Source organism: Myotis lucifugus, unplaced genomic scaffold, assembly GCF_000147115.1.
Source record: "Myotis lucifugus unplaced genomic scaffold, Myoluc2.0 scaffold_109, whole genome shotgun sequence".
Classification (NCBI taxonomy): Eukaryota; Metazoa; Chordata; class Mammalia; order Chiroptera; family Vespertilionidae; genus Myotis; species Myotis lucifugus.
In genome coordinates, this window is record NW_005871157.1 from 2,132,645 (window position 1) to 2,148,478 (window position 15,834).

At 39.4% G+C, this 15,834-nt stretch overlaps 1 protein-coding gene across 5 annotated transcripts in view; it reads left to right on the plus strand.

The window, feature by feature from the left end:
* Positions 1-15,834, plus strand: part of GANC (glucosidase alpha, neutral C) — an 83,955-nt gene that overhangs the window by 22,580 nt on the left and 45,541 nt on the right. For all 5 annotated transcript variants that reach the window (XM_023757512.1, XM_023757514.1, XM_023757513.1 and 2 more), the window contains 2 exons: positions 5,967-6,009; positions 14,866-14,932. In XM_023757512.1, coding sequence (XP_023613280.1) covers positions 5,967-6,009; positions 14,866-14,932 — 110 coding nt within the window. The remainder of the gene's footprint in view (positions 1-5,966; positions 6,010-14,865; positions 14,933-15,834) is intronic.

The window sequence follows — 15,834 nt, forward strand, 5'->3', positions numbered from 1 at the left end:
ATATAAATAAATAAATAAATAAATAAATAAATAAATAAAATATATAAATCAGTAATCTAAGCTTCCACCTTAGGAAATTAGAAAAATAAGATCTTATTAAATACAAATAACTAGAAGCAAAAATAATATTAAAAATTAGAGCAGAAATCAATGAAATTGAAAAGGAAATCAAAAGAGAACATCAACAAAACCAAAAGTGTTTCTTTAAAAAGATAAATGATGCCTTAGCCAGTTTGGCTCGGTGGATAGAGCATTGGCCTGTGGACTGAAGGGTCCTGGGTTCCATTCTTGTCAAGGGCACATACCTTGGTTGCAGGCTCCTCCCCAGTCCGGGCCCTGGTCGGGGCTCCTGCAGGAAGCAGCCAATCAATGTGCTTCTCTCATATCGATATTTCTCGCTCTTTCCCTCTCTCTTCCACTTTCTCTAAAAATCAATGGAAAAATAAATAAAAGATTAATTCTTTTCAGGCTGAGAAAAACAGAGAAGACAAAAATTACTAATATCAGAATGAAAGAAGTGATATCCTTATATTTCCTCTGAAATTAAAAAGATAATGAAGGACTATTATGAACAACTCTCTAAGCCCATAAATGTGATAACCTAGATGAAACAGACCAATTCCTTCAAAGACACAATCTGCCAAAACTCACATAAGAAGAAATAGGCAATCTGAATAGGCCTATAATTGAGTCAATAATTAATAACCCTCCAAAAAAGAAAGAACCAAGCCTAGATGGAGTTTGGTGAATTTTACCAAACACTTAAGATATTATACCAATTCTCTACAATATCTTCTAGAAAAAAAGAAGAGGGAATTCTTTCTCATTCATTCTATGAAGCCAGCATTATCTGATATCAAAAAAAAAGACTTACAATAAAACAATATTACAAACCAATATTTATTCTGAACATAAGTACAAAAATATTCAGCAAAATATTAGCACATTGACTCCAATTTATAAAAAGAATCATGCACCACGGCCAATTGGGATTTATCTTAGGTATGCAAAGCTTGTTTAACATTCATAAAATCAATTAATGTAATCTATTTAGCATGAAACTAAAGAAGAAAAATCACATGATCATATCAATAGATGTAGAAAGAGCATTTGACAAAATTTAATACCCATGCAAGATATAAACTCTTAGCAAATTAGGAATAGAAGGTAACTTCCTCAACTTGATAAAGAGCATCAACCCAAATCCTACAGCTACTATCATACTTAATGGTAAGGAACCCAAAGTTTTCCACTAAGTTCAGGAGCAAAGCAAAGACGTTCCCTCTAACCACCACTTTTCAACATCATACTGGAAGTCCTAGATAATGCGATAAGACAAGAAAAGGAAATAAAAGTTACACAGATTGGGAAGGAAGAGATAAATACTCTTTGTTCACAGATTGCATAATTGTCTGTGTGGAATATCTGAAACTGGCACACATACACAAAAAAGAAAACTTGTTATAATCCTGTATAATAAAGAGGTAATATGCAAATTAATCCTCATGCCCTCACAAGATGGCTGCCTATGACCAGGACTGCAGGGGGGTTAGTGAGGGATGACCAAACGACTGAACAAGCAGGCTGCATGGGGCGGCCAGGCCGGCGGGGGGTTAGTGAGGAACGACCAAATGACTGAACAAGCAGGCTGCGTGGGGCGACCAGGCCAGCAGGGGGTGGTGGTGAGGGACGACCAAACGCCTGAACAGCAGGCTGAGTGGGGTGACCAGGCCAGCAGGGGGGGCAGTTACAGGTGACCAGGCTGGCAGAGGGGGGCAGTTGGGGGCGACGAGGCCAGCAGAGGGTGTGCAATTGGAGGCGACCAGGCCGGTGGGGGTGGGCAGTTAGGGGCAACCAGGCTGGCGGAGGGGGTGCAGTTGGGGGTGACCAGGCCAGCAGGGCAGGGCAGTTGGGGGCTGTTAGGTTGGCAGGGCAGCAGTTAGGGGCAACCAGGCCGGCGGGGTGGGGGGGCAGTTAGGAGTGACCAGGCCAACAGGGAGGGTGTGGTTGGGGGTGACCTGGCCAGCAGCGGGGGGCAGTTAGGGGCAATGAGGCCGGCAGTGGGTGCAGTTAAGGATGATCAGGCCAGCACACAGGCAGTGAGAGGCTATCAGGCCAGCGGGGGGCGGGGGGCAGTTAGGGGTGACCAGGCAGACAGGCAGGTGAGCAATTAGGAGCCAGCGGTCCAGGATTGTGAGAGGGATGTCCGACTGCCAGTTTAGGCCTAAACTGGCAGTTGGACATCCCCCCCCAAGGGGTCCCGGATTGGAGAGGGTACAGACTGGGCTGAGGGGACTCCACCGCCCCCGTGCATGAATTTCGTGCACCAGGCCTCTAGTAAGCAGTATAACAAGATTGCAGGGTACAAAGTTAATGCACAAAAGTAAATTGCTTTCCTGTATACCAACAATGATCAAGTGGAATTTGAAATTAAAAAACACATTACCATTTACATTAGCACTCCCAAAATGAAGTATTTAAGTATAAATCTAACAAAATATGTACAAGATCTATGTGATAAAAACTATAAAATTCTGATGAAAGCAAAGAAGGACTATATATATGGAGAGAGATTCTATGTCTATGAATAGGGAGATTCAATATTATCAAAATGTCAGTTTTTCCCAACTTGATCTAGAGATTCAACACAATCCCAATCAAAATTGCAGAAAATATTATTTTGTGGATATTGACAAACTGATTCTATTGTTTATGTGGAGAAGCAGAAGGCCCAGAATATCAACTCAGTGTTGAAGGGGAACAAAGTTGGAGGGCTGACACTATGTTGCTTCAAGACTTAATATAAAGCTACTGTAATCAAGACAGCCTGGTATTAGCAAACAGATCAATGGAACAAAATAGAGAGCCCCAAAATAGACCCACATAAATATAGTAAACAGATCTTTAAGGAAAAGGGCAATACAATGGAGCAAAGATACTCTTTTTAACAAAGAGTCTGGAATGACTGGACATCCACATGTAAAAAAAATGAACCTAAATACAGGTCTTACATCCTTCACAAAAAATTAACTCAAAATGGATTATAGGCCTAAATATAAAATGTAAAACTATAAAAATCCTAGAAGATAATATAGGAGGAAACCTAGATAACCTTGGGCATGGCGATTACTTTTTAGATATAATACCGAAGGCATGAGCCATGAAATAAATAAGTTATAAGTTGGGCTTTATCAAAATTAAACTATTGCTTGGTGAAAAACAATGTCAAGAAAATGAGAGGACAAGCCACAGACTGGGAGGAAATATTGCAAAAGACACACCTGATAAAGTACTGCTATCCAAAATATATGAAGAACTTTTAAAGTTCAATAATAAGAAACCAGACACCCAATTTAAAAATAGGTATAAGACCTAAACAGACACCTCACCAAAGAAGATATACAGATGGCAAGTAAGCATATGAAAAGACATTCAACATCATGTCATTGGGGAATTGCAAATTAAAACAAGATACCACTACACATCTACTAGAATGGCCAAAATTCAAAACACTAACAACAAAATGCTGGTGAGGATGTGAAACAATAGGAACTCATATTCATGGCTGCTGGGAATGCAAAATGATCGTCACTTTGGAAGACAATTTGACATCTTACAAAACTAAATATAGTCTTACCATACAGTCCAGTAATGTGCTCCTTGGAATTTATCCAAAGGAGTTGAAAACTTATGTCCATATAAAAACCTGCACATGGATGTTCATAGCAGCTTTATTTATAATTGCCAAAATTTGGAAGTGACCAAGATGTCCTTCAGTAGGTTAATAGATAAATAAAATGTGTTACGTCCAGACAATGGGATTATTATTCAGCTTTTAGAAGAAATGAACTATCAAGCTATGAAAGGACACAAAGGAAAGTTAAACACATATTACTAAGTAGAGGAAGCCAATCTGAAAAATGCTACAAGTATGTACCTTTTTTATTCCAACTATATGAAATTCTGAAAAAGGCAAAACTATGGAGATAGTAAAAACATTAGTGGTTGCAAGGCGTTAAGGAGGAGGGAGGGATGACTAGAACACAGAAGATTCTTAGGACAGTAAAACTACTCTGTATGAAACTATAATGGTGAATACATGTCATTATACATTTCTCAAAACCCACAGAATGTACAATACCAAGAGTGAACCCTAATTAAACTGTGGACTTTGAGTGATAATGATGTGTCAATGTATGTTCACTGAATGTAACAAATGGACCACTCAGATGCAAGATGTTGATAGTGGAGAGATTGTGGGTGTGTGGGGACAGTAGGTACCTGGGAACTCTCTGCACTTTCTGCTCAATTTTTCTGTGAACCTAAAAGTGCTCTAAAAAATGAAGTTTGCTAATTAAAAAAATTAAAAGGCAACATACCAGTTATCTTAAATTTCACCATAGAATTTTAACGTATATAAGAAATCAAAAAGAAATATACACAATATAGAAAGAACACATACCAATCAATAATAAAAATAATAAGCAAATAAAAAATGGGTAATACAAACTGCAGCTGTGCATATGAAAATGATGAGAATCAAAATTATTAATATTGAGTAAACAAAGCATGTCCCAAAAGAATATGTATAGTGTATCTCTATTTGTATAAAAGTTTTTTTTAAATATATTTTATTGATTTTTTACAGAGAGGAAGGGAGAGGGATAGAGAGTTAGAAACATCGATGAGAGAGAAACATCAATCAGCTGCCCCCTGCACACTCCCCACTGGGGATGTGCCTGCAACCAAGGTACATGCCCTTGACCGGAATCGAACCTGGGACCCTTGAGTCTGCAGGCCAACGCTCTATCTGCTGAGATAAATCAGTCAGGGCTGTATAAAAGTTTTTAAAAGGCAAAACCAAGTTATAAATGTTTGGGGATTCATATACTCATGGCAATACTATAAAAAACAGCAAGAAAATGATTTCATACAAAATTTAGTTAAGTTGTTACCTCTGAAGGGTAAGGGAAGGAGGCAGATACATTTGAAGAGAAACACACGGGAACTCCAAAGGAACAAGTCATTTCTGTGCTTATGCTCACTGGTGGGTCATAGTTGTACCCTTAAGTATTACTCTCTAAACTCTGCACATACATTATACGCTCTTCTATCTACATGCTGTATTTTATACTAAAGAAAAAATAATGTATAATGAATAGACAATTCATAGAAGAAATAGAAATACCATTTAATGTATAAAAAGTTAGTCTACAGCCCTAGCTGATTTGGCTCAGTGGATAGAGCGTCGGCCTGCGGACTGAAGGGTCCTAGGTTCAATTCCGATCAAGGCACATGCCTGGGTTGTGGGCTTGATTCCCAGTGGGGGATGTGCAGGAGGCAGCCAATCAATGATTCTCTCTCATCATTGATGTTTCTATCTATCTCTCCCTCTCTCTTCCTCTCTGAAATCAATAAAAATGTTTTTTTCAGTCTACATTAATTATAAAAATTCAAATTGAAATGCATTATCTTTTCTTAAATACTTTAGATTGGCAAAAGTTTTAAAAAATCCATAAGTTCAGTATTGTGACGAGTAGGGAGAAATGAGCACTCAAATACAATTGTAGGTGATAGAGTAAGTTGTCACAGTCATAAGGCAGGGCATTATGCTGCTCTGTACTATAGTAACACTGGGTGAGGGAAGCTTCTACCTTGCTTACGTTTGTTTAAATATTATGAACATGTATTACATTTATAATAAAAAACTGATGAAGATATTTTTAAAGGAGTTAATAAGAAAATTCAAATATATCTATATTTGAATAAGAAAGCAAACTCTTGGATTAATGTTTATCATAAATGTTCAATTTCATAAACTTATTTTTATAGTGATATTTTTAATAAGTTAAGATTTATAGTTATAATTTATAGAGTTTCAAAAGTTGGAAATGAAAATCTTTATAATTGAACAAAATTCCATCAGTCTTGCCATGTGTAAAACAATTTTATTTGTATTACAACAGAGCTACCAGAGAAAAGGAGAATGCATCAATTGACACCTCTCAGGTAATCTAGATTGAGCAATTTGTCTTTTTTTTTTATTATTTTAATCATCATCATCATTGTGTAGAACAGTGGTTCTCAACTTTGGCTGCACATTAGAATCACCTAGGAATCTTTTTAAAATCCTGATTTCTGGGCCTCATCCTCCGGAAATTCTGTTTCTTTGTTATGGGGTGAGGCCACAACATTAGTAACAAAGAAAAAGAATTTCCGGAGGATGAGGCCCAGAAATCAGGGTTTTAAAAAGATTCCCAGGTGATTCTAATGTGCAGCCAAGGTTGAGAACCACTGGTGTAGAATATAATGTGTCCTGTTCTTTCCTTCTTCTACAGATGGATATTTGATAAATTCTCTGTAAATGTAATCATCTGTCTCTGTTGCTCATCTTATCTTCTCATTGATTCTTTCATTCATTTGTTCATGTATTTATTAATTTACAAAACAGGTAATTCCTGAGTGCCTGCTTTGTGCCAGCCACAAAAAAAATGCTAGGCAAAGGGAGTCAGCAGTGAGTAAAGCAAATCCTGTGTCTTTATGAAACTTAGAATCTATTTGGAAAGACAGGCACTAAATAATTACAGGTATGAAGAGTGTTACAAAAGGGTGCTTTAGGAGACTACAACAAGAAACTTGACCAGGATGAGGGTCAGGAAAGACCTCCTGAAGGAAATAATGTTAAAGCTGAAATTGATGCATGCAGATACAGTAGCTAGTTAAAAAAAAAAAAAAAAAAAGTGGGAAAAGCACATTTCAAATAGAAGGAATTGCATTTTCAAAAATCTTAGGTACAAAGGAGCACATTTGGGTTTTTGTTTTGTTTTGTTTTTTAATATATTTTATTGATTTTTTTACAGAGAGGAAGGGAGAGAGTTAGAGAGTTAGAAACATCGATGAGAGAGAAACATCGATCAGCTGCCTCCTGCACACTCCCTACTGGGGATGTGCCCGCAACCAAGGTATATGCCCTTGACCGGAATCGAACCTGGGACCTTTCAGTCCGCAGGCTGACGCTCTATCCACTGAGCCAAACCATTTTCGGCAAAGGAGCACATTTGAAATACATACATACATACATACATACATACACAAACATAACTTTTCACAAGAGAAAAGAGCAAAGGAAAGGGTGGTGTGTAACTAGGCTAGAGAAACGGGCAGGGGCAATTCTGCTGAGACTCTTATCATAATTCTTTTTTTCTCATTAAACTTTGTTTTAATGGATCTTAAAATTCTGTGACAGATTTTTGGTCAAGTTGTTTCCATTAAAAAGTACTGATTTTAAAAACTAATAACTTAAAAACTACCTCCCCCCACCCCCACCCCCCACACACAAATGGTCCACAAAACAGTCTCCTTTCCTTCTGAAGGTCTGACGATGTATTGTAATCATTAACCAGTCTTTTACCATTAAACTTAAATGGCCAGTTGAGACAAACAGTTCTGAGACGTTCTTCCACCACTGATTAAGATGGGGTGGCAGGTGTTGGGGATAATACTCATTTAGCCTTCTGAGCTTTCTGGGCAGACTTGGTGACTGCCAGCTCCAGCTGCCTTCTTGTCCACTGCTTTTATGACACCCACAGCAACTGTTTGTCTCATGTCAGGAACAGCAAAACAGCCCAGAGGAGGAGAGTCAGAGAAGCTCTCAACCAACACACATGGGCTTGCCAGGAACCATATCGACGATGGCAGCATCACCAGATTTCAAAAATTTAGGGCCATCTTCCAGCTTTTTCCCAGTACAATGATCAATCTCCTTTAGCTCAGCAAATCGGCAAGCAATGTGAGCTGTGTGACAGTTCAACACAGGTGCATATCCAGCACTGATTTGGCCTGGATGGTTCAGGATAATCACCTGAGCTGTGAAGCCAGCTGCTTCTATTGGTGGGTCATTTTTGCTGTCACCAGCGGCATTACCATGATAAACATCTTTGAAAGACATGTTCTTGACATTGAAGCTCACATTGTCCCCAGGAAAAGCTTCACTCAAAGCTTCATGGTGCATTTCAACAGAGTTGACTTCAATTGTAACATTGACTGGAGCAAAGGTGACCATCACGCCAAGTGTGAGAATACCAGTTTCCACCTGGCCCACAGGGGCAGTACCAATACCATCATTTTGTAGACATTCTGGGAGGGGCAGACACAGGGGCTTGTCAGTTGGACGAGTTGGTGGCAGGATGCAATCCAGAGCTTCAGGCAGCACGGTTCCACTGGCATTGCCATCTTTATGAGTGACTTTCCTTCCCTTGAACCAAGGCATATTAGCACATGGCTCCAGCATGTTGTCTCCATTCCAACCAGAAATTGGCACAAATGCTGTGTCAGGGTTGTAGCCAATTTTCTTAATTAGGTGCTGACTTCTTTAACAATTTCCTTGTACCTTGCAATCAGTTTTTCACACCCAGTGTGTAAGCCAGAAGGGCATGCTCACAGTTCTGCCATTCTTGGAGATACCTGCTTCAAATTCCACTAGCAGCAACAATCAGGACAGCACAGTCAGCCTGAGATGTGCCTGAATCATGTTTGTTTTTTCGTTTTGTTTTTGTTTTTATTTTGAATCGTGTTTTTTATGAAGTCTCTGTCTCTTGGGGCATCAATGATGATCATCTAATACTTGCTGGTCTCAAATGTCCACAGGGATATATCAGTGGTGATACTATGCTCATGTCCAGCTTTGGGTTTATCCCATACTTGAAGGTGCCTTCCCCATCTCAGCAGCCTCCTTCGCAAATTTTTCGATATTTCTTCCCTTGGATTACAACTTGGAAATCCCTTGGAAGAATCAGATGAAGGCTGTGAATCATCTCTATAGCAAAATAATTTGTTATACTGTTTGAGGGAGTTCACAACTCTAAAGCTTATCCATAGATCCCAGGATAATAATCCCTACATTGAGAGTTCAGGTGTGGCAAAAATAACATGTTACTAAACAATGAATGGGTCAACAATGAGATCAGGGAAGAAATCAAAAGATACCTTGAGACAAATGAAAATGAACACACAACAACCCAAATCCTATGGGACACAGCAAAAGCAGTACTAAGAGGGAACGACATAAGAATGCCTTAAGAAACAAGAAAACATTCAAATAAACAACCTAACTTTACACCTAAAGCCGTGGTCGGCAAACTGCGACTCGAGAGCCACATGTGGCTTTTTGGCCCCTTGAGTGTGGCTCTTCCTAAGCCTTAGGAGTACCCTAATTAAGTTAATAACAATGTACCTACATATATAGTTTAAGTTTAAAAAATTTGGCTCTCAAAAGAAATTTCAGTCATTGTACTGTTGATATTTGCCTCTGTTGACTAATGAGTTTGCCGACCACTGACCTAAAGGAACTAGAAAAAGAACAACAAACAAAGCCCAAAGTGAGTAGAAGGAAAGAGATAATAAAGATTAGAGTGGAAATAAATGACATAGGGACTAAAAAAACAAATAAAAAAACAACAAAAGATCAATGAAACCAAGAGTTGGTTCTTTCAAAAGATAAACAAGATTGACAAACTTTTAACCAGATTCAAAGAAAAAAAGAGAGAGGATCCAAATAAATAAAATCAAATAAAAGAGAAGTAAAAATTGACACCACAAAAATACAAAGGATTGTAAGAAAATAATGTGAACAACTATATGCTAATAAATTTGATAACCTAATCAAAATGGATAAATTCCTAGAGACATACACTCTTCCAAAACTGAATCAAGAAGAATCAGAAAATCTGAACAGACTAATTACAACAAATGATATTGAAGCAGTAATAATAAAAAAAAACCACCTCACAGATAAAGATACTACAAAGAAAGAAAATCATAGGCCAGTATCCCTGATGAATGAACATAGATGCAAAAATCCTCAATAGCATGGAGTTTTCTCAGAAAATTAAAAATTGCTTTTACCTTATGATCTAGTAATTCCACTTCTGGGAATTTATCCGAAGAAATCCAGAACACTAATTTGAAAGAATATATGCACCCTTATGTTCATTGCAGCATTATTTACAATAGTTATAAAGCTATGGAGAGGAGAAACCAAGATGGCGGCATAGGTAAACACCGGAGTTTGCTGTCTCGAACAACCACTTCAAAAATACAACTAAAAGACGGAACGGACATCATCCAGAACCACAGGAAGGCTGGCTGAGTGGAAGTTCTACAACTAGGAGGAACCGAGAATCAGAGGAGGTGCAGTGCTGAAGTAAAATACTAAGGTGCGGAGTGCATGTAGAGTGAGCGGCGGCTGAGGGCGCGGTTGTCGTTTTCAATCAGGAGGGAGTCTCAGGCTCTGAGCTCTAGTTCCGGGCGAGTCTCTAGGGACCCAGACTCATACGGGAGAAGTGGGACTGTCTGGCATCGCTCAGAACCCTAGGGCAGCTTTCTCTCCGTGGGGTTTGCAGCGATTACTGGGACACTGAGAAGCAGAGCCTCTGAGGGCAGGACTGAGAGCAGCCATAATTGCTAACCCCGCCATGTTGATCCCGTGGGACCCGCCCCGCCCAAGCCCTGCAGGGAGACTTTTGCTGGATAGCCTCAGGCAAAGGCTAGATTAGCACCTCCCTAGAGATCCAGGAGCCAGGAAGCCCAGAGGTCAGAGTGAGACCATCCAGTTCGCAGCTCCGTGGAACCATAAAAGACACACTCAGGGGGCAGACTCAGTGAGCACCAAAGCCCCATCGAAGCAAGTCTACCCCCAGAGGGGTGTCTCCAACACAGAAGTCTCCCACTGCAGACACAGCTGATTCTCACAGCCAATTGGCCTGGAGGTCAATTCCTCACAGTGATAACTACAACAATCAAGGCTTAACTACAACAAGACTGAGCACAAAGCCCACAAGGGGGTGCACCAAGAGTGTCTACCTCAGGTAATTGGGACATTTAGCACAAAAAGGCACTCTATCGACACAGCGAAGCATAAAAAATGCCGAGACAAAGAAACAGGACACAAACGACAGAATTGGAGGAAAGCAAACTGTTGGATATAGAGTTCAAAACCACACTTTTAAGGTCTTTAAAGAATTGTCTAGAAGCCGCCGATAAATTTAATAAGGCCCTCGAAAAGACTGGTGAGACTGCCGATAAATGTAGTGAGATCTTCAAGAAGACTGGTGAAACCGCCGATAAATGTAGTGAGATCCTCAAGAAATCTAATGAGACCCTCAATGTTGTCATAAAGAACCAACTAGAAATTAAGCATACACTGACTGAAATAAAGAATATTATACAGACTGCCAACAGCAGACCAGAGGGTCGCAAGAATCAAGTCAAAGATTTGAAATACGAAGAAGCAAAAAACACCCAACCGGAGAAGCAAAATGAAAAAAGAATCCAAAAATACGCAGGAGGGAGGGGAGTAAGAGATCAACCGAAGGACTTGTATGCATGCATATAAGCATAACTAATGGACATAAGACACTGGGGGGTAAGGGAGGGTAGGGGTTTGTCAAGGGCGGGGGGGAAAAAAAAGGACACTTATGTAATACCCTTTGTAATACTTTAAGCGAAAAATAAAAAAATATAAAAAAAAAATACGAAGATAGTGTAAGGAGCCTCTGGGACAGCTTCAAGCGTACCAACATCCGAATTATAAGGGTGCCAAAAGATGAGAGAGAGCAAGATATTGAAAACCTATTTGAAGAAAAAATGGCAGAAAACTTCCCCTACCTGGTGAAAGAAATAGACTTACAAGTCCAGGAAGCACAGAGAACCCCAAACAAAAGGAATCCAAAGAGGACCACACCAAGACACATCATAATCAAAATGCCAAGAGCAAAAGACAGAGAGAATCCTAAAAGCAGCAAGAGAAAGAAAATCAGTTACCTACAAGGGAGTACCCATACGACTGTCAGCTGATTTCTCAACAGAAACTTTGCAGGCCAGAAGGGAGTGGCAAGAAATATTCAAAGTGATGAATACCAAGAACCTACAACCAAGACTACTTTATCCAGCAAAGCTATCATTCAGAAGTGAAGGCCAGATAAAGAGCTTCACAGATAAGAAAAAGCTAAAGGAGTTCATCACCACCAAACCAGTATTATATGAAATGCTGAAAGGTATCCTTTAAGAAGAGGAAGAAGAAGAAAAAGGTAAAGATACAAATTATGAACAACAAATACACATCTATCAACAAGTGAATCTAAAAATCAAGTGAATAAATAATCTGATGAACAGTATGAACTGGTGATTGTAATAGAATCAGGGACATAGAAAGGGAATGGACTGACTATTCTTGGGGCGGGGGGAAAGGGGTGTGGGGGTGAGTGAAGAGATTAGACAATAATCGTGCACCTATGGATGAGGACAGTGGGTGGGGAGTAAGGACGGAGGGTGGGGTGGGAACTGGGTGGAGAGGAGTTATGGTGGGAAAAAAGAGTAACTAATGTAATAATCTGAACAATAAAGATTTAATTAAAAAAATAAATTTAAAAAAATTTTAAAAAAGAGAAAAAAAGAAATAAATAAAGCTATGGAAGCCGAAACCGGTTTGGCTCAGTGGATAGAGCGTCGGCCTGCGGACTGAAAGGTCCCAGGTTCGATTCCGGTCAAGGGCATGTACCTGGGTTGCGGGCACATCCCCAGTAGGAGATGTGCAGGAGGCAGCTGATCGATGTTCTCTCTCATCGATGTTTCTAACTCTCTATCTCTCTCCCTTCCTCTCTGTAAAAAATCAATAAAATATATTTAAAAAAAAAAAAAAAAAAAAGCTATGGAAGCAACCCAATTTCCCACTAATAGATGAATGGATAAAAAAAGCTGTGGTACCTATATACAATGGAATATTACTCAGCCATAAAAAGAATGAAATCTTACCATTAGCAATAGCATAGATGTACCTAGAGGATATTATCTTAGTGACAAGAGTCAGCCAGAGAGAGACAAATACCATATGATTCCACTGATGTGTGGAATCTAAAGAACAAAGTAAACAAGCAAAACTGAAACAGACTCATAGACGCAGAAAGAGAACTGGTGGTTGCCAGAGGGAAGGGGGTTTGGAGGACTGGGTTTTCTAAAGATGGGAGGGAGATTTGGGATGGTGCTGAAAAAGGTGAAACAATTAAGAAGTACAAATTGGTAGTTACAGAATAGTCATAGGGATGTAAAGTACATTATAGGGAATTTGGTCAATAATAATGTAATAACTATGTATGGTGTCAGATGGGTATTAGATATATTGGTGTGATCACTAAGTTATAGAATGTCCAATCATTGGGTTATACACCTGAAACTAATATGATATTGTATGTCAACTATAATTGTATGTCAGCTATAATTGGAAAAAAATATTAAAAAACAAAACATTATGCTGAGTAAAAGGAGTGTTACACAAGAAAAAATAATAATTCAGGTGTGATTTAAAAACACACAGGATCACTTTATAGAAGCTTTAAGTATGAAGAAACAGCTTAGAAATGGGCAGAGGACTCACTCTTTTTAAAAATGTTTTGTTAATCCTCACCTGAGGATATTTTTCCATTGATTTTTAGAGAGAGTGGAAGAGAGGGGGAGAGACAGAGAAAGAGAAATGTTGATATGAGAGAGATACATCAATTGGTTGCCTCCCACACAGGCCCTGCAGGGATCAAGCCTGCAACCAAGGTATGTGTCCTTGACTGGTACCAAACCCGGGACCCTTCAGTTAGAGGGCCAACACTTTATCCACTGAGCCAAACCAGCCAGGGCAGGACTCACTTTTTAAAAAGAAATAATGCATTTCACACACACATAATTTTTTTAAAAGAACTTTTGCTTCTGAAGAATCGAGACTTTGGTAAAGCTGAAAAAGTTTATAACTGTAGATCAAGAGTTTATGAGCCTGAGTGGTTGCCATCCCAGTGACTTCCAAAGCCAGCAATAGGAACGTAGCTAGCAGTTTGGATAAACGAAGCAGGGTGAAAGTGCCCATCTCAGCCAAAATCTTTTCTTAGGGTCTCACAAAACAGACCTAAGTAGTTTGATTCTAAATGTTTGCCTCACATATTTACAAGGAAAAAATACCTTATATATGTAAAGACCACATTTTTCAAAGTGCTTTCACATAATTTCAAACCATGTTAAATGGTGTGGCAGTTCCTCAAAAAATTAAACATAGAATTACAGTATGATCCAGCAATTCCTTTTATGAGTACATATCCAAAAGCGAAAGTAAGCAAACAGATAGTTGTATACTTATGTTCTTCATAGCGCATTATTTACAGCAGCCAAAAGGTGGAAGATATCTGGCAATCCAGGTGTCGTTGACAGATGAATGCATCCACAAAATATGGTACATACACACAGTGGATTATTATTCCATTAAGAAGGAAGAAAATTCTGACACCTGCTACAAATGGATGAATCTTGAAGACATTATACTAAATGAAATAAGCCAGACACAAAAGGACAGATACTGTATGATGCCACTTACATGAAATATCTAGATGAGTAGTCAGACTCATAGAGACAAGAAGTAGAATAGTGGTTGCCAGGAGCTAGGGGGAGGGAGGAATGGGGAGTTATTGTTTAATGGGTACAAAGGTTTAGTTTGGGAAGATGTAAAAGTGCTAGAGATGAATGGTGATGATGGTTGCACAACAATGTGAATGTATTTAATGCCACTTAAAATGATTAATACACTTAAAATGGTTAATATGATAAATTTTGTTATGTGTATTTTACCACAATAAAAAATATATTCATGTCAGCTATTGTTCATAAGGATGATTATTGACATTTATATAGGACACAGATCTAATTTGTTAAATATACTGACATCACAAACTAGTCTTGAGATGAACTAATTTTTTGGTCTAATTTTTTAATAATCCAAATAAAATGTGCTTGCAACATATAAACTTAATTTGCTTTCTTTTTTTGTGCCAACAGAAAAATCAAGAGGATCTAGGCCTATGGGAGGAGAAATTTGGAAAATTTGTGGATGTCAAAGTTAATGGTAAAATTGAAACTGGTGTAGTGCTAAAACAGATATTTCCAAAATGGCTAAATATCTCTATCCAAAAGTTCCTGGAGTTTTGGCAACTAAACAAGTAACTTCTGCAAGATGAACAGAAATCTCAGATTTGAGTCCCCTATCCTAATATATAAAAACCCAGGATCTGTAACGACTGACCAAAGGCTCTACTGAACACTGGAAGTCAGTCCTGCAGTCAGTGCTGGGTTGCCGTGGCGACCCAGCACTGACTGCCAAGGGGGCTGCTGATCAGCCCCGCCTCTCTGATCAGGCCCAGAGATAGGCCCGGAGACGCTAACTGGCATAGAAATCAACCAATCAGAACCAAATCTGGGTGAACTGTGAGGAGCCAATGGCTGACTAAGAGGTGGAGCTTTTGACGCTGACTGGCATAGAAACCAACTAATCAGAACCAAATTGGCCGGCAGGGAAGGGCAGTTGGGGGCGAGATCAGGCTGGCAGGGGAGGGCAGTTAGGAGTGATCAGGCAGGTAGAGGCAGTTGGGGGTGAGATCAGGCCAGCAGGGGAGAGCAGTTGGGGGTGAGATCAGGCCAGCAGGGGAGGGCAGTTAGGGGCAATCAGGCAGGCAGGCAGGTAAGTGGTTAGGAGCCAGCGGTCCCAGATTGCGAGAGGGATGTTCGATTGGAGAGAGTGCAGGCTGGGCTGAGGGAATTCCTCCTCAGTGCACAAATTTCATGCACCAGGCCACTCATTCTTCCATAATGCATTGCAACAAAGAAATAATGATTATATGCCTTCTGTGGAGCGTATAAAAGAACTATAGGCCTCATAGAGCTTATGGTCTCATGGAGTGCCCTAGATCAGCACACTATTTGCACTATCCAGTATATCACATAGCTGCAAATTCCACATTCTATTTTTAT